Genomic DNA, 20,764 nt, shown 5'->3' with positions numbered 1-20,764 from the left:
TCGGTGGGAATGCTTCATCATATGACACAGTGGTAAGATGCGTAGAAGGTTTCAATGTGGCGCAACAAGTCTGCAAGATGAAGAATGCAGCAGGTGGCTTTCTCTCTCGGAGGAACCCAGAATTCTGAAGAAAGTGGAGTCTCTCATGCTCACAGACCATTGTATTACCTTTGCAGCCATCATAAGGGAGGTGAACATTACATAGGGGTCAGTATTTTACAAAATACATAACATAATGCTGACGAAAAGAGTGCAGCTTCTCCATTCTGTTCAGGAGACTGTGGCTCATGCAGCCACTTCGAATTTCAACATTCTCCCTCACACTACACACTCCGTTTTCCCCAGACCTCGCGGCCAGTGACTTCTTACTCTTTCCAGAAATAATGAAGCCCCTGCGTGGGTAAAGGTAAAGGTAAAAAAAAAAAAGGTAAAGTGCTCCCCGGTGCTCAGCACCATGCCATGAAGGCGTATAGGGGGTGTGGGGGTAACGCCCCACACTTTCTTGATCTGGTCGTGAGTGGGGGTGATGTGTGGGAGGCATTTCAATGATGATGATGATGATGACATCATTTCTGTGGTGAATTACTTCCTGGACAGGCAGACACAGGACTTCTACAACAACAGCACCTGCAAGTTGGAACATCGATGGGACAAGTGTGTCACTCTGGGTGGACTTTATGTGATGAATGACTGATTCATTCACAAAACCTCGTGTGCGTTACTTTATTATTTTTTGGCAATAATTATTACTTTATGAACGTCCCTCGTATATCCATAAAAGATGTAAGATCAAGATATAGCATGAAGTAAAATGAGTAGGATCAGCAGATGTGGTAACTTCACGTAAGCTTATGCTCTGTGTTACTCAATGTAGCAGACATCTGAAGACAGACAAAATACTGTCATCAATAGTAATCATGGAAACAAACTCATTCAATAATTTCTACAAGATTTTGCACTTTCCTCACCACCTTATATTGTTGTAGTTTGTAGTAATCTCACCCTGTATCTTCTTTCAGCAAAGTCCACTTTCTTAAATTTTTATTTCTCTTCTTTTGGGTTCCCCCTGATAGTGTAGTGATTAATGTTGTCAGCTTGTAATTTAAGGGTCCTGGATTGAATTCCCAGAGAAGAACAGTAGTTCAGACTCCACTTTCAGTCCCAATTAGCAGCTTTGTATAAATTGGACTTAAAGTACATAAAATAAGTGTCTTTTTTTCCTTCCTTTCTATAGTACATTCTGTCGTCATTCAATATCTGCCAGTTTCTCTGCACCATATTCATTAAAGAAAGTGCTTATTTATTAGGGTGATTATCAGTTACTACTTCCTTATCTGTAAGTTTACTGATAATTTTGTACAATTATTTCATGTAAGTGATTTTTAACCTTTAACGGATGGTGCTACTCCCATGTAGAGCCTCTCAAGACCAGACTTTTCACATCGGGAAATTTTCAAACTTACCACAATATACATAAAAGTTGTAGCTCGAAAACTAATTGTTGTAAAGATATGATTTCCCCCCCCCAGAATTACAGAAATGTAGTGGACATAAAATTTATACATTATATCTCACAATAATTAAAGCTAATGGAAGAAGTAAAAAATAGAAATTTTACAAAAATACTTTTGTTTGGCATGCTCCTATGGCCACCACAATAGACCGAAGTAAATTAAATGAAGTATGTAGTAGAGGTATATTCCTACAACCATGCAAGGTTTTGTTGGTAATAGGCTGATATTTCCTCAGGGGGGAAAAGATAACCATGTGTCAGAGTGGCAGTGTTGCCAATTTATGGAAAAAACAATTCTGGAATTTCTCATCTAGCATCGGCCCTGTGGATGCTGGGTGGACCAAATTTGTTGCGAAGCACAACAAAATACCACTCTTTGAGGATGTGTAATGCTGGTTGCCCAGTTTGAAAAAATGAAAAATATGCTAAATTTAGAAAACTGTATTTTTGAAATATTGGGTGTTTTCTGCTGAACTCCAAATTGTTGCACATTGTGAATGTTCTTTTGTTTTCAGTATTACATGTATCAGCAAGAAGTGGTGGTTTATGAGTAAATAAATCCATTTGTAAAATCTGTTCCATAATATGTTGAGGGGAAAATCTACATTTTCAAACTCTCCTTGTTAATAATAGTAACAATGGATATATTGTTTTGTGATGCAATTATGTCATAGCTTTACATCTATAAATGTACAGAAAAGACAGAACAAAAATATGTGTAGTTTTGAAGGAATGGTACGTTAATGGCTGCCACATAGTGCAAGTATGACAGAGGTACATCAGCCATCCCTAGCAGAATACATGTACTGGTAAAACAGTTTTACTAAAGTTTAATATATATAAATGTTAATTTGGGTAAAAATATGTCAGTCTAGCTCATATCCCTTATCTGTGCCAGAAACCTTTTACACATCGAAGTCTACTGACGGGAGGTTTGAAGCATATGCTTTTCAAATGTGCAGTGATGTAAAAAAAATATAGGAGAATGTATCATAGGTAGTTGATGACTTTTTAAGATAAAGAAGTAAGCTTTTTGGGAATTTAAATTTTGGAATCCTCATCCCTCAAGCAGGTGGCCGCGGTGGCTCAGTCGGTAACGCGTCTGACTACCATCCTATAGGTTCCGGGTTCGTTCCCCAGCCGGTTCAAATCCAGGAACTTTTCTAACATTGGAAGCGGCCCGGGCACCCACCCGGCGTCGAATAACATGGGTACCTGGGAGAAACCCTGGGGAGTAAAGGCGGTTAGGCATGTGATGCTGATCACACAACCTCCACTCACGACCAGATCAAGAAAGTGTGGCACGTTACCCCCACACCCCCTATATGCCTTCATGGCGTGGTGCTAAGCACAGGGGAGCACTTTACCTTGTTTTTTTACAACCCTCAAGCACAGTTAGAAGAGGAAGAATATGTGGAAAAGAAAAAAAAAATATTTTATAAAACTCTATAGGTACCCACAGTAAATGAAATACAGTACAAGATTGCAAATGTGTAGTTCTGTTATACGCTTGCAATCTTGCAAAGTTATGTTAAAAACAATTCAATTGTTCATCACAAAATAATAATAAAAATGTATCATGCACAATACTAAAACAAATGACCTTGGTGCTGACAATTATTTCTAGTGAAGTAGTATGCAAGGTTTTACTTGCATTACATAGTTCACAGGTAAATAAAATTCATTGTATGTATTATACTCCTTTGTGCACCATTTAGTCCCTATTTCTGTTTACCATTGTGGCTGCTTTATGTTGCTTTGGATGAGGATGAATGATATTATAGATGACGGGACAAACACATCCATGTCTTACCCAGAATTTGAACCCAGGCCCCCTGACCTCATAGCATGTGATACCAGTGCCACAGATATGGCAATTTTAAGAGCACACCATACTATACATTTCATGTTTTGTAGACTATAATACTTTTCTGCACTTTTACACCCTTGATCCAAACAAATTGTAATCATGTTAACATTTTCCTGTTAGGTTTTGCTTTGTGCAGCTAGAACAGGATGCTGATACAGAGAAGGTAATTGAGGAACTGCGGGAAGTAAAGTTTGGCACGGGCTCTCTCACTGTGGAGAAGAAGATTTCAAAGAAGGAAGAGATTTCCACTCTAGATAACATTGATCCTTTCACGTAAGTCTAATAGTTGGTAATGTAATTGTTTAATTGTTATAGTCACCAGGGGAGTATAAGGATTCATTCGATACCAGGCCTGTAGCCAGGATTTTATTTTCGGGAGGGGCTCATCCCTTATCAGCATCTGCCATCTAAAGGGAAAATAGTGGGAGGTACAAGCCCTGAAAAGAATTTCTCGGTATATTATAAATTATTATAAAAGATCTTTAATCCTGCTAAGGAAGTAAAATTAATTACCACTATGCACTATTTAAATTATATATGTGTAGGATTTCGGAGGGGGCTTCAACCCCCTAAGCCCTTCCACTGGCTATGTGCCTGTTCGATAGATATGAGGTGTGACACAAAAAAAAACAACGGGATTTTACATATAATTGAGTGTACTTGCAGAATTAGTTCTCCCCGATGTTATCACCTTCAAAGTAGTCCCCTTCAGCATTCACACACTTCTGTATTCGATGCTGCCATTGTTGGTGACATTTTTGGAAGTCAGTTTCAGTAAGGTCCTTCAGGAGCTTTTCCGTTTTTGCCTTAACGTTTTCAACTGAGGAAAAATGGGTTCCCTTAATGCCATATTTAACCATAGGAAGTAAAAAAAAATGCCACAATTCCACGGTCACCTCGTATCACTTCACGAACTCTTACAATGTTTTGTTCCTTAATCGTAGTTCGTGGGCACAATGTACATTCATTGTCATCCACACTGTCCCTTCCCTCCAAAGACCATTTATGCCATTCAAACACGTGTGTCCTAGACAAAGTATCATCCCCATAAGCCTCACTTAACATTTGAAATGTTTCTGTTGCTGATTTCTTAAGTTTCACAAGGAATTTGATGTTGATTCTTTGTTCACATTTCACACTAGACATTTTTTCGGCAGAACACGGTTGCAGGTGTTCACTCAATGACATAATACTCCCAACTGGCGAGACCAGGTGAGTCCAAACTTGCAGCACAGATAGACAAAATTTGGATTGTCTCCGAAATCCAGGTAGTAAAATTTCCGAATCGAGATTTTAAGTTTTCCAAAATCCCGATGTTTTTGACCATCCCTGGTGTGAATGTAAGATATGTTAGAGAAAAGGTTCTGTCTAATAGAGAAAAGGTTCTATCTAAGTAAGTATGTCTGTCACCTCGAGAACACAAATCTTGATCAGTCTTGTCATTCGTAAGCATAGTAAAAAACAACATGAAGTACTTTGTATTTTGTAAACCAAGAACATTATTTTCTGAAATCGATATTTCAACCGCAGGATCAAAAAAAAATAATGAAAAGGAGAAATACTGTGAAGGAAACACAATGGACCCAGAACTACTTTTTTTCCAGTTCTTTCTAGCACTAATCGTGGGGAAACTTATGCTTTTGCTTACTTATATATTTTTTCTATGTACCATTACTTTCATAAATTCTGTGTAACTTGCGTTGTGATGCTCTTCAATGTGTTTTTCTCTTAAAACCTAGAGCGTTGCATGCTTTAGGCCTACAGTGTTCTACATTCTGAGAAGTTTCATCTTGATGACGTCACAGAAACCCTGCCGTGTTTGTAAACAAGGGGACTGGGAAAAGGTCTCTTTTGACCAGACCTTCAAGAGCGGGGGGAAAAGTTGTCGAAGGACCTTGGATTCGCAGACCTGCTGCGATGACTTGGCCTGCCTGACACCATTGCACTCAACAGGAAACGTAGCGGGACAGTTGGGCACGGAGGGGTAGAAGTGGGATCTCCTTTCGATGTGCTAAACTTAGTGAATCTCTTGCTTATTTCTAGCTATTTAATGTCGTCGCTCGACTAATTTCGCTCAAATATGCGAGTATTCTGACTCATTTTTTTACTTCTTCTCTAAAATATCTAAAAAGCAAAATTTTTATTATTTTGCTTTGTCATTGTCGCATCTCCCGATGACTGGGATGATAAATATTGTTTAAAGTAAATCAAAATAGTTTAAAGCAGCATTTATTGTGAGAAAGATGTACATTGTCAAAAGGAATGTTATTATTGAATGAAAAGCAAAATATTTTAGAATTACATGACGTATAAATCTAATGAAAAGACTTGAAAAATTATTGACAAATTAGTTTTTTTAAATAGGAAGCATGAAACATGAATAAGTGGACTTATTCATTTCCCTCCCAGACTTATTCATAGTTCTTTATTTTACCCTTCTCTCACCAATATTACATTTGTCACCATACAACATGTTTTGTGCATGCACTTCTGACTGTCTACTCTGGATGATGCTTTTACCAAGTCTTCCAAGCATTCTCAACACACTACTTGTGAGCCCACATTTTCTTCGTCAGATGAGGATTCCACAGCATGGGTTCCTAGGTTATCATCAATTTATTGGCTCAACTTGTATTCTTCATCAAGCAGATTTCCCTTAATCGATGATTTCTTAGTTTTTCTGTAATTTCATACATTTGTACGAAATATCTTCATTTTTTCATTTTTTTAAAAATAATTGCAATTTTTCTTTTAAAATAGATTGAGAATAAAAGAAGGTGCCTCCTCGATGGTGCAGTGGTAGTGTCCTTGCCTTGTAATCAAGGGGTCCCAGGTTCGATATCCGGTGGTGGCACATATTGGTTTGGATTCCACTTTAAACTGTAGGTCCAGTCCCGATTAGCCTTACTGTGCATAAAGTGGACTTAAAACACCAAATCAATCAATCAAATCAATAAAAGGTGGGACATTTCTTCTCTCACGGAATTAATGGGACACCTCCCCTTTCTCTAAAACAGGGCATTTGTAATTTTGTTTAAGGAGAGATGCCCCACTCTGTCATGCTAGTTGAAAAGACGACATAGTTGCAAAATCGTAGGAAGCCATTTCTTAGTAAGTTTCTTGCACTTTTTAGCACAAAACGAGGCTAAATTAACCATTATTATAGAAGCACAACTGTAAATAACAAGTTGATATTTTATTCTTGAGGTAGAAAAGTGATGAAACTTAGTTTTTTCCTAGATTAGTTCAAAAAGTAAAAGATTCATCAACTCAGATTTGACCCCTAGAATGACCCTATTGTTTATTATTTCATTTAAGGTGTGGCTCCTGAGAAAAACATGTGACAAATATGTTGAGCCATTGGGGAAATATAACATATTTACTTACGTGAAATTTAGAAATTTTGCACTTCCGCATTGCACAATTTAATGGTTGACAGTGGATCTTCGAAATTAATAGGATTAAACCATTAAATTGTGCAAGGCGGAAGTGCGAAATTTCTAAATTTCACGTAAGTAATTTTAAACAGCGTTTACCGCATCCATCATGAATATAACATGTTTGTCACCAAAGTTACAGCATCTTCAGTATTTTTGGTAGTCACTTTACAACTGACTGTGGAACATCTGCAAAGATTTAAGATTACCTTTATAATATTCATAATTATATTCATATATATATTACACTGTATATGGTGAATAAAATTGTTTTTGCTAAATGCCATATAATGTAATATTAAATTTCATTTGTAGGTTATATGTAGGCAATTTGCCGCAGAATGTCAGTGTACAAACTATCAATGAAACATTTCCTAAAGCTGAAAGAGTAGACATAGGGTACGCACAACAGATGAAATATACAAGGTATGTATATTCAACAGTTTCTCTCTATTTAAAGGAATTACCTTATTTTTTTTCCAAACAAATGTTAAAAGTCAGTCTGCATGCTATGTTATACCGGGTGGTTCAAAAGTCCCGGAACGGTCACATATTATGAGAAATGCACATCAAATCGGAAAACAAAAAAAAGACATGTTTAATAAGTGAAAGAAAGCTATTCAATGATATCTCACTTGATTCCCCAACACTGCCCCCTGGGGGTGAGGTGGGGGGCAACTGTGAAATTTTAAATAGAAACCCCCATATTGTAGAATCGGAAAGAGGACTTCATTCCGAGTCCAACGAGCTATCAACCATCCTCCTAGCTCAATTAGGAACGGAGATATGGCGATTTTAAATTTCCGTTAAAAAAAAAAATATATATATATACATATGACTGTTCCGGGACTTTTGGACCACCGGTATATTTATAACTGTTGATACTTGATTGCTAGAGTAGTTTAAAGGATCTAAGCAGCATACATTTAACATGTCTCAATTTAGAATGATTCTTCCCTAAGTGTGTCAGAAATTATCTAATCTAGATTAATAATTGAAGGGCTCTGGAGTAAAACAGAAGTGCCATTTTGGTCATTATTGAATTACAAATTAAGAAGAGCAGTTCTTCAATTTTCACATGTAATTGCCATGTCATACAATTTACATTGGACTCACTGATCCCTTCTGAAATTGGTAAATATAGCACGAAAGTCTATACTGGGAAACACCAGTTTCATTGCTTCAATGTAGTAATCACCCTCTCATGTCGGCCACCTTCTGCCCCGCACTTGTAGAAGGCATCGTACATCGTCAGTGCTTCTCTGCTCCTCTGGGACTGCCCTATGGTACAGATCATGGCTTCTCTTGTGCCCTAATGCTTCCTGCAAAGTGGTTCTTTCATTTTTGCAAGGAGACCAAAATCACACTGATCATATCTGGTGAATGTGATGGATGTTCTAGTACTTCCCATCGCCAGTTGCGCAGGAGATCCCTCACAGTGTTTGTGTTAGCATTGCGACATCTTGATTTGATTTTTGTTACTTAGCATAGCTTTTCTGTCTTTTTTTTGGCTAATTACAACAATGTGGATGAGTGATAATATGATGAAATTGATGAAGGGACACTCAAAAAGAACATCCATGCCCAGACCGGCATTTAAACTGAGGACCCCTGGCATTGTAGTGTGCTGTGCTAACCACTCTGCCACAGAGTTCGGCTTGTGACATCTTGCATTGTCATGCAGGATGGAATCCTTGACAGGAAGTGCCGTTACTTTTTCCCCAGTGCAGGACAAAGGTGGTGTTCCAAGAAATTGCAACAGTAGACTGCATCGACCATCTGCCTGTGAGGTACAATATGGTGCAGTATGACCCCATGAACATCACCTTCCACACCACCACCTTGTGCAGGGTGCACTTTGTTTAAATGAGGTGATCCATGATGCTTCCATTCACTGGATTGCCACTTCAAGCATAGTTCATACGAGCGAGGACAGGCTTAATCCATACTTACGATCCTTCCAAAGAAGTCTTCACCTTTCCTCTGGTAGCAGTTCAGCAAGTCCTGTGCAAGTGATTAGCGATGCCATTTTGACATCTCAGTGATTTGATGGGGAATCCAACATGCTGAAATTTTGTGGAACCCTAGAATATCATGCAGAATGTGGAGCACGGTTTTATGACATATGGCTAAGTCACGTGCAGTTCTTCAGTGATCCACCTCCAGCAGGGAAGCAACAAGCTCATTTGTGTTGTCAGTTTGGATTCATCCTGAAAAGGGGTTGTCCTGAAAAACATCCCTGCCTTCACGCACACACATTCATCACGTCACTGTACGATACGGCAATGCTGCATCACCACATGCCTCACACAGTCCCTGACAACAGTCTTGTGCACTCCAACCATGTGTAGGCTTACCATATTTTTTTGGGTCCAACCCAGGACATATTCGCAATCAACTCGTTACTGCTGAATTTGTGTTTTTTTTTTTTTACAAAAATAAATTGAAATTACTTAAAAGCCTTAACATTTTATTGGAATATTAAACTATAAATTGTACAAGAAAAAAATATTAACATTATTTTCTAAAATCAATCAATTAATTTTCAAATCTTTAATTGAATAATACATTTTCTGATGTTTAGGAAACCTCTCTGTTCTAGGTAGCATTATCTGTTAGTTGACTCAGTTGCACTTTTCACTAGACATGACTTTTTTCAGAAATGGCTTGTTTGTTTTAATAACATAAAATTCACAACATGAAAGTTCTGAATTAATTTTGAAAATCAGCAGATCTGTAACAGTGGATACTAGAAGTCTACCTCTTTCTGCAGACCAAATATTCCCCATAATTGAAAATACTCTCTCAACTGGAGCAGATGTTCCTTGTATCAAAAACGTGTAGACGAGTTACTTCACACACTTACAAGACCACCAAGACGCTCACGGAAGTACGGAAATGGAACCGCTTGGAAGTCGATATCACGAAGAAAGAAAAGGTATAATCGATCCTTACAATTGATCGATCCTTGCGGGTCATAAATTCTGGTCGTGAATATTCAATACCGGTAGCTATTTTCACATTCAGATTCTTAATACTTCGGACATTTTGCTATCTCGGACGTATGGTAAGCCTAACCATGTGCCACTTCAAATTTGACATATGCAATGTTGTTCCAGTTTTGAGAACATATTGTTAGGGTGCTTGCACTCTCCCCTCTACTTCACAGCACTGTAGTTTTTGACTGAATTCAGTCCCACTTGCCACACTTGCTTGTCTAACCCTCAGCTACGGCAACCCATGGCTCACAGACTCATGACTCATACATGACAACAGTGTTACCACTACTTTTTATCCAGCCCTTGTAAATTCTATGAACTGTACAAAATATCATAAAAAGAAGTATGTCTGGATTAATTTTATTGTGTAGGGTCATTCCATGTTGGGTGGCCTAGGGTTCCCTACTCGACCCTTTTCAGTTTTGATGAAACTTCTACAGGTTGTGCATACGTATCCCACATGGGGACCTGCAAAGTTTCAGATTCATAAGTGAAGGTCACTTTTTTTCAATGCTGCAGCAAGTACGAATGTTGTGATGAATAAAGTCCCTATCACACCGAACTGGATTTCTAGTACCAATGCCCTAGTTGGCGCTGGACTGACTTTCTAGGTAGAAATCATGGCCACCTGGCTGACTGGTTTGGAGCAATAAGACATGTTCTAATTGCTACTAGCTTTCCTCGACTGGATTCTGTGGAACAGCCAATCAGAGCAAAGTTTGGCCATGTGAAGATAATCTGTAAGTTTGCAAAGGAGGGTTTTTTGTCTGGTTTCCAAGTGCTGGCTGTTTATATTATAGTTTCTCCGTTTCTCGATAAAAAAAAGTAAAGAGATGACGTGCAGTGCATTCGTGTTCAGTTCATTAATATTTAGGAATTTATGCAAAGCGATGAGATGTGTACGTGACAAATATGATTAGCTGAAAATGAAAATCCTTATTATTAGAAGTGTATTAATAAATGTTTGACTTTCTTTTTTTTTGTGAATAAATCCTGCAAATCTCGTGTATGAATATGCATAATGCCAACATGAGTTAAAAAGCTTTTTCGGTACGCATTGATTACCATTTTTTTTTTCAAGCCAATCTCTAGTTCATACTTTTCCTTTTTTAATAAAAGCACAAAGCAGTAATTCTCCTACAACATTCTTCAAATTGCTCGTCCACCTTTAAGCTGGCTTTAGACGAAAGATTTACATTAACATTTTTGCTAGCATAAATGCTTCCAAAAATCTTATAACACATAGTACTTTACAGTTTTACACCAAAGCATTTCATAGATCATTTCGGTTTAGCTGTTCCAATTACAATGTATAATACATACAGCATGAAAGGCACGTCGAGTTACACCGTCTATGGTGAGTGCACGGAGTTTACAATAAAAAAGCTAAAACATTCTTCCATACATGTAAAGTAAACATTGTAAAGTATGTATTTTATCAGTGCCATTCTTTACCTAAAACCATTTAATACCATTTATTCCTCTCGGTTGAATAGTTATCGTATTTTAAAAGTGTGGAGTGATACGTTGTTTGCATCTCACGTGGCCACCATTATGGGAACAAAAGACTATCGACAAGTATGGTGTAACAAGTATTGTGTGAGGCGAAAACTAGCAAATGGGTAGCTAGTCAGCGTCAACTAGAGCATTCCTACTGGAAATCCAGTTCCGTGTGATTCAGGCTTAACTGCTTTGAGAGGTTAAAATTTCTCCAGTTTATGGGCCATGTGCATGCCTTTAATATACTTAAATGATGTCCTGCATGCTCAAATACAGGTGTTACAAAATGATTTGAACAATAAAAACACATTCCATGAACAATACAACATAATCACTGATCGAATATCCAGTGATTCAAACATATCCTTAATTTTTTTTTTTGTAACAGTCCCAGTAGTTCTAAATTCTTCCGCCAGGTGCCAGGCTGACCAGTTGTGAAATAGCTTCCAGTGGTGAGGAGAAAGCATTTTGCGAGAGTTGGTCGGTTGTAAGTGTGCAACATCAGTTTCGTACACAATTTCATAAACATCCACCAGCAAAGAACTATATCGCATTAACACTGAGGTGCAGACCATTGATGAGAACAAGCAGAAACATGCTGAAATGTGACTGGATGGAGTTAGATTATCGCATTGACGTATGCAGAGTGCAAAGTAACGAAGGGTGCTCGCATTGAGCATTTGTGAGTTAACTTCGTGATAACCATTGGCACTTAAACGGCACTTAAACTTGGACAGTTACATTACATATGTGTGAAATTTTATCTTATTTTGACAATTTATGAATAAAATATAATGCTTTGAAATCATGCACATCATTTTGAAACACGATGTATTTATTGAGTTATCCATCCTTATCCTCCCAAAATTTGAACCCATTTTCAGAAGCCTATATATCTCAGAACTTCCACTTCTCATTTGATCATTGTTTGCATAACTGGAGAGAGCACATCCAAGTTGTCTAGAAACCTTGTGTTTCATTTTGGCATCTAATTATCATTCAAAATGGTGGAATTATATTTTTATATGATAAAAACTTCACATCCACAGTATTCCATACCTTAAAACAACACAGGACATAGCACACAAGAGAAAAAAATTGTGATGGACAATTTGCCTACTATTATTTTTACCACTGACTGTACAAGCCCAATGAAAAGGAAAATACCGTATTGCCATATGCTTCATATTTAAAGAGGTAATTTCAGTACAACAAAGCCACACCGTACTAGATAGAAAAACACTCTAATTATAGTCATCAATTCGTAATTTTACCTAGTGCGGTAATCAAAGTTTTGTAATTGTATGAAAGACAGACTTTGGTTCCTGTATGAAAGACAGACTTTGGTTCCTGACAGATGCAGACATTCATTCTGAAACATGATTTTGTGTTGGATAACAATTTACAATTTAACTTCAGAGTGAATACACCACTACTTCACTCGTTTAAGGGGAAAGCACCAATAGTTGACACCCTTAAGGAAATTTTCTTTGTCCTTTTATTGCATGATGCAAGTTATGAGGGATTTGATATATGTATTTACTAACATAAGTTACAGGTTCACTGTACAACCCATGATATTAAAAATTTCCAAATGTGCCTTTATATGTTGATTTTATCTAAACCTTGAGGAGTCAGTAGTTTACACGATTTGTTATTATGAAATAAATATGTAAATACTGTTCTGTTTACATACTTTCATGAATTACCATATTAGGTCACCTACTAACACATAACTTGCTAAAAATTCCTGTGATTGCTGTTTAAATCTTATTAATTTATTTTAAAAGTTAACACACTTATCTACAACTGCAATATCAATATGGTTCTGGTAGTTCATAAGGATGCCAACTAGGGTAACAATACATGTCAGTTGAGAAAAAACATGTGTCTGATTTTGATACTCTTGGAAGAAGTATGTTGCTGAATTTGTTGCATTTATTTACAATGAAATAACACCTCCTGGAAAAATTATCAAATTGTAGAAAGTGGTGGGGTTGTGTCTGCCATGAAGAGATGTGATACGCTAGTAATGCCTTTGTTTCCTTTTAACTGATTTAAACTTGCATAGGTTAAGTCTCTTAAGAGAATGGTATTTGAATGTGCAAGGGGAAATCAGAAAATAATGTTCCCTAATTAATATCTAATGTTCTGTTCAACATTTTGAAGATATATTTTTCAATATTTAAGTGTAACTAACATTCGAAACTGCTGTCATCTACCAATCAAAATCTAAGTTTCATCTCAGCTAAGAAACAGCTCAACTGGAATAGAACATTAGATATTAATTAGGGAGCCTTACTTTCTGCCTTCCCCTCGTATTTCCATAACAAATCACATCGACTACCGAAACTAAGCATGTTAACTAGAAACAACTTGTAAAGGTTTAGGAAATATGTATCAAAAGAAATAATGGCACTTCTGGGAATTTTTAATATTATGAGTTGTAGAAGGAATCTGTAACATATATTATGGTGAACTGAATACACATCTAAAGAACTTCTAACTTACATGATACAATAAAAGTACAAAGAAAAATGCCTTAACCTTCAGCAGACGGCTGGGATATATGATATCCTAGTACCATGTAGCAGGAATTAAGGTGCCATTCCTTCAAATCTACACACGATACTTCAGTTCTGTTTTCTTTTGTTTGTTTTATACATGTGATGTATAAGATACCTGAATTACAAAACAAAATATCCATTGTTACTATTATTAACAAGCGAAGTTTGAAAAAGTACTTTGTATTCCTCTGACCATTATGAGATAGATCTTATAAAATGGGGTATAACTCTTCAATCACAGTGTTTTGCTGATATAATCTTTTACGTATAATAATAACACAAGAACACTCACAATGTGGGAAATGCCCAATTTTCAAAATGTCTTGAAAATCATGACTTGAAAATGTTGTATAATTTCATTTTTTTTTTAATTGTGGGACAGGCATTATATGTCCTCTAAGAATGGTCTTTTTTCAGGCTTCCCTCCAAATTTGGGGCATCCAGTGCAGGGACTGCGAACCGAATTTGAACTCGAACTGAAACATGCTCCAGTTCGACTTATAGTTCGCACTCGAACCTGAACTGAAATGTTTCGCTACATTCTGGTGCACCATAACCCTCCGTGTACTTTCAGTTTCAGTTCAGTTCCGGAATGAAACTTCATTGTGAACACTTTCGGTTCGCACCCGAACCTGAACTGAAATGTTTCGCTACATTCTGGTGCACCATAACCCTCCGTGTACTTTCAGTTTCAGTTCAGTTCCGGAATGAAACCTCATTGTGAACACTTTTGGTTCGCACCCGAACCTGAACTGAAATGTTTCGCTATATTCCGGTGCACCATAACCCTCCGTGTACTTTCAGTTTCAGTTCAGTTCCGGAATGAAACTTCATTGTGAACACTTTTGGTTCGCACCCGAACCTGAACTGAAATGTTTCGCTACATTCTGGTGCACCATAACCCTCCGTGTACTTTCAGTTTCAGTTTTGTTTCGGAATAAAACTTCGTAGTGAACAATTTGGTATTTTGGGGGCTGCCAGATCCGAATATTTGGAAATAGATAAGATCCGAAATGCCATTAAGGCAGTGTTTCTCAATTTTTTTTGCCTGAGAGTCCCCTTGACATAATTGAATATTTCTGTGTACCCCCTGAATTCTCAATATTTTATATACCTAAAAATTGTATGAAATAAGTGTGAAAAATGACACCAAACACGAACTCATTGCTTCCAATACGCTACATAATAATATGGATACGTAGTTATTACTTCTGAGTGGCAATATGTTTGTAATTCGTATATCTTGGTCGTGTTTGGTGTCATTTTTCATATTTTATAGCCCAGATTTTAATTATAACAAAATAAATGTAATATTGTTACAACATAAAAAATTACATTGTTGATTCAAATAGTCAGTAGGTGACTCACTAGTCACTACGTCCGCCCGGTCCAGTTTCTATTGCGTCACCACCTGTAGGAAGGGAACAGAACAGGAAGTATGTATTTTCCAGCAGTGCCTTACATCGCATTGCATTCCCGTTCCCAACCAATCACGTGGCCTCCTACCCGACTGCCATGCCATCAAACTGTTTAAATCCAGGTACTATAAATAACCCTGTTCATACAAGATATTAATCAGATCCACATTGGAATCGTGTTTTTCACCACAGCTGCAGCGCAATTCAAGAAACAATTCTCATATCGGCATTGTCCAAGAGTGGTGGTCATTGGTTCTGCGGTCACGAAAGAAGTTTGATCGACACACTGTCGGCTTAAACCACAATACATTTTCTTTCAATGGGTAACTGGGGAAGGCAAGTGCAATGCGCATTTTCCCCACTTTTCATTGTGGTTACTCTTGAGAGGGCGCATTTTTCCCACTTTTATTGCGAGAGCGCACTTTTCCCGGACGCATTTTACCCGACACCGGTGGTTTTGGCTGCACCAGCCACCCAGGTAAGCGTGAAGCGGTTGTTCTCAAGTGTGTAATGTCAGAATTGAGGTACAACCTTTCCTCTCCAACCCTTGATGATCTCATGGTCTTGCGGACGAATGCTTTATTCCAAAAGCGTTCTGATCAGCACTTGCCAGCCTTAAACCAAGATGAAAATTCTTTCAGTTCCTCTATTAGCTCCAGTAGTGTTTACGAGTTCGTCGAGGAGGAAGGTCAATAGTCATTGTTTTTAATGCTCACATGTTTGCTGTCGTTTTTCATAATTCTCGTTTGGAAAGACATTTAAAAGATTAACATTGTAAGATATATGTATGACCTAATTTCCTTTTTTATTCAAAATTTAAATAATAGCTGTTAAAGTGCAAATACGAGGAGGAGGAACTCGTACTACAAAATTATGACATGTATCATTTACAATCAACCAAAGTTTGTGAAACATATTTTTAAGTGATTTTTCTTTAATCCATGGTTATTTGTACGTGTGAAAATATCCATCGAGGATAGATGCTTATTGCGTTTTTCATAAATTAACAGTTCATACACTATTTTATTTTAATTTTCTATTTTCAGGAATTCAGAAAACCAAACAAAATTATGTAATTACATACAAAAGAGTAATACAAAAGAGTAAATGCCATTTTCCATGAATTGGAAAATTTGCTGCCATAGGAAAATCTAATGTGTATTAATCTTATTGATGTAGTTTTGCGCGAAAATGGACACACTTATGAAGCTAGCCACAGCTCACATAGAATTGTATCTGTTTTATTAACTACAATTTGGTTGCTGTACTGTGATGACATACGTTACTTTCATAAATGTATTTGTTTAACTACAATTTGGTTACTGTACTGTGATGTCATACGCTACTTTCAGAAATTAAAAAAAGAACAAGAGTTTTCTTATCCTCTATTGTAAAAAAACAAATAACAACAAAGCTGGAACCTGCCATGGTTGCCAACCCATAAGAACTTGTTTGTTACATCTGCACATGTGTTTATGTGTGAACAAGTATGTTGAAAACTGAAAACTTTCATTCCGGGCCAAACTGGAAGTGAAAGTTCAGACCATCCATTTACAGTTCGGGTAGATATACTCCGGTTTCGTTCCAATTTTAGTTCGAGAACTAAAAATGAACAGAAGGGTTTCATTCCGGGCCGAACTAGAAGTCCAACCTCAGATCATTCTAGTTACGGTTCGGATAGATATGCTCCGGTTTCATTCCAGTTTCAGTTCAAGAACTGAAAGTGAACCGAAATGTTTCATTCCGGGCCGAACTGAAACTAAAACCCCAGATCATTCCAGTTGTGGTTCGGACATATATACTCCGGTTTCATTCCAGTTTCAGTTCGAGAACTGAAAGTGAACCGAAAGGTTTCATTCTGGGCCGAACTGAAACTAAAACCCCAGATCATTTCAGTTACGGTTCGGATAGATATATTCTGGTTTCATTCCAGTTTCAGTTCAAGAACTGAAAGTGAACCGAAAGGTTTTATTCCGGGCCGAACTGAAACTATAACCTCAGATCATTCCAGTTACGGTTCGGACATATATATTCCGGTTCCATTCCAGTTTCAGTTCGAGAACTGAAAATGAACCGAATGGTTTCATTCCGTGCCGAACTGGATGTAAAACATCAGATCATTCCAGTTCTGGTTCGGACATATATACTCCCGTTTCATTCCAGTTTCAGTTCGAGAACTGAAAGTGAACCGTAATGTTTCATTCCGAGCCGAACTGAAACTGAAACTGAAAGTAGGTTTCAACTGCAGTCCCTGATCCAGTGTTCATCGGGCGAATGCTAGAAGCGAAATTCAGGATATTTCCGCAAGCTGGCAACACTGCCACTCTTATTCATTATTGTTTTTTTCTTCCCACAAGAAGTATCAGCCTATTTTCAATGCAATATTGCATGGTTGTAGGAATGTACCACTGCTACATACATTTTTTTAATTCACTTTGGTCTATTATGGTGCCCACAGGGACAAGCCAAATACCATTTTTTATTTTCTTCTTCTTTTAACTCATTATTGGGAGGTACAATGTATTAATTTCATTTCTGCTAGAAGCTGTAACATTAAAAAAATCATCTCTCATCTCTCTCTCTTTACGGCAATTAGTTCTTGAGATTTTTTTTTTTTTTACATCGCAGAAAGTTTGAAAAGCGTGTACTTGAAAAGTTCCCATCTGGAAGAGGCTTACATTTGTGAGAGGCTCTGTCTGCTAAAGGATAAGGGTATCAACTACTGCTGCTCTTTTCTTAACTGAAGTAATTATTTGTAAATTGTTATCCAACACAAAACTGTGTTTCAGATCAAATGCATTTGTCAGGAGGCACAGTCTAGTCTTCTCACAATTGTATATCTTCGATTACTATACTGAGCATGTGTCCCATTTCATCGTATCATCATTCATCTTCATCTTAGTGATTAGCCAAATGTGGCAGATAAGCAGAGTAAAATAAACCAAATTAATACTTTGTTTCATTAATTTTTATAGATGCAAATTACTGTTTTCAGAAATAGAATGGAAGTTTGTTCTAATCCATACCTTTCTTTACAGATATGCTTTCCTGAGGTACAAATCAGTTGATGATGCTGTTGAAGCGTTTAGAAATTCACAGAATCTGGAAATAAATTCAAGAAGTATTATTGTTCGTTTCCTGAAGCGACTTAAAGGGAAATCAGGTCCAAGCATGCAAGTGCCAAGGTTAAAGGTATGCAAATACATTTTCTGTATGAGTTAATATTATGACCTGCACCGTGGTCATGCAGTCTAAGGCATCAGGCTTTGGGCTCGAGTTACGAAATGCCTGCTGGTTTGGGTTTTATGGGGATGGGGGAGGACAACATCTTTTCTCCTGAAATTCCAGCCAGTGTATGGGACTGGTGGCCTCCACCATCATCAGGAAACTGGGGAGCTACAAATAAGTAGTGTAACCCAGTCATGGGAACCGACAACAACTATTGGGGGTTTGTCGTGTTGACCACATGTCGCCCCGTAACTGGTTGCATGATCCCCCACCTCTGCTGAGGCATGTAGGAGTGAGGCTGGTAGGTTGGCCCTGGCCCTCACAGGCTGTTGTGCCATGGGTTATGAGTTTATAGCACCGTTCAGTGAGCCAGACTACTTCAAGTCATCTTGAAGATCTTGCAAGTTCAGCGTCCGACAGCCGGAAGTTGATGTAATGTCTTACAGAGTAAGAGCGTCCGAGGATTCAGTCATCTTGCAGCCAGAGCAAGTCAAGGAAAACTTGTCTTGTTTCGTCTGCACAAGATCTTGCAAGATGTATGTGATTTGGGATAAAGTTATTATGAGGATGACTACAATTATACTTGGCATAGTCTGACAACATTCTTTGCATTCAAGATAAATAATGTATACTTTGAAAATGTTTAAATGTTACTTTGAAGTGTAATAAGAGAGGACTTTTTATATCAAGACCACCGGTATTGAATGTCTTGTCTGCTTCAAACAAAAAAAAAGTGTGACTTTGACGTACAATTTGTACAATGCAATCTGCATTAATGAATGCTTATTTTATATTTCTCATGAGACCTAATGTTGTAATGCTTTTTTCTAAATTTACAAGAAACATTTTGATTGAACGTGGAATATTATAAAGCTAAATATGAAAATGACCTCAAAATTGGTTTTAATATACTTAAATTTAATTGAATGGCTGACAGAAAGAAGGTAAAGATTCCAAAATTTGGTCAATTTGAGCTGAGATAGCCATTTTATTTTTAACTTAACCCTTTATTTGGCTGTGTTGCTCACAAGCAACATGTTTTTCTACTAAGCATTATGCAGACAGGAAAGCCACAGTGACCGTTCTGTTGGCAATGTTGCTTTCAAGCAACTTTTATAAGCGCATATTACCATTCATTTGTCAACTTTGTTCGGAAATCTGCCAGTAGGGGGGAGGCGTAATCAGTGCTGCAGGAGCATTGTTTGGCGGGTTCGATCGTGTTCCTTTGTTGATATAGTTCCATTGTGTTTAGCAACGATTCTTCAAGTAAACATAATTGTTTCGCCTCAAGAAAGATTCAAAGGTAAGGTTGCACGTATTATGTACTTTAGTCAATTGTCTTTAGTACAAAATATTTAGTACTAAAAAGCATGTTTCCTGTAGGCAACATTGCCCGTACTTGAGGTATTCCTTACAATGTAACCTGCTGTTGGTCTTCACCTTCTTGAATGAACTAAAAGGTGGTATTTCGATTTGCAGGTGCTGATTTGTCATGGATCCAGGGAAATTTTATGGTAAACGAAGGCATGCAGGTGTTGTGCTTCCACCATCAAATCCTTCACTATCAGATGGGGATGAATCTGACATGTCAGAACCAGAAATTTTCGCGGATGATAGCGATAATGATCCTGACTATACACCAGAAATTTCTACTAGAAATGGTCTATTGATAATACCAGAATCTGATTCTGATTCAGATAATAATATTGAAGAAGCTGTCACTTCTAATGCTCATAATGTGGTCATACAGCCTACTACTGGCAGAAACCGTACCCATCAGCGGCAAAGAGATCTCAGGGTTTACAGATGGGTTAGACAGGACATTGATTTGAGTACAACCAATCAGTCTCTCCAATTTGACACTCATGACAACACTCCATTGGAATACTTTAGACGATTTTTCGATTCTGAACTCGTAGAAAAAATTGTGGGTGAAACAAATCTTTAGTCTGTTCAAAAATCTGGTGTCTCAATAAATACTAATATCAGTGAAATGGAGCAATTTGTGGGGGTCCTTATATATATGGGAATTGCTAGTATGCCATCTTATATTGATTATTGGGCCCATGACACCAGCTGTGAAAAAATCACAAATATATTTAGTTTGAAACGTTTCCAAAAGTTACGAAGGTTACTGCATTTCAACAATAATGAAAATTCTCCAGATTCAAATGACAAATTGTTCAAGATTAGGCCTGTTTTGGATGTCATTGTAAGGAACTGTAGGAAACA

The 20,764-nt window shown here is 37.4% G+C and overlaps 1 protein-coding gene across 6 annotated transcripts in view; it reads left to right on the top strand.

The window, feature by feature from the left end:
• The window catches only part of LOC145978625 (uncharacterized), a 79,298-nt gene that overhangs the window by 45,417 nt on the left and 13,117 nt on the right, over positions 1 to 20,764 (top strand). For all 6 annotated transcript variants that reach the window (XM_083111397.1, XM_083111379.1, XM_083111388.1 and 3 more), the window contains 3 exons: positions 3,504 to 3,656; positions 7,136 to 7,246; positions 18,343 to 18,496. In XM_083111397.1, coding sequence (XP_082967523.1) covers positions 3,504 to 3,656; positions 7,136 to 7,246; positions 18,343 to 18,496 — 418 coding nt within the window. The remainder of the gene's footprint in view (positions 1 to 3,503; positions 3,657 to 7,135; positions 7,247 to 18,342; positions 18,497 to 20,764) is intronic.

This window comes from Lepisma saccharinum, chromosome 1 (genome assembly GCF_977018435.1).
Source record: "Lepisma saccharinum chromosome 1, izLepSacc3.1, whole genome shotgun sequence".
In the NCBI taxonomy this organism is placed as follows: domain Eukaryota; kingdom Metazoa; phylum Arthropoda; class Insecta; order Zygentoma; family Lepismatidae; genus Lepisma; species Lepisma saccharinum.
Note: the sequence above shows the minus strand (reverse complement) of the source record. Positions and strands in the feature narration are given on the sequence as shown.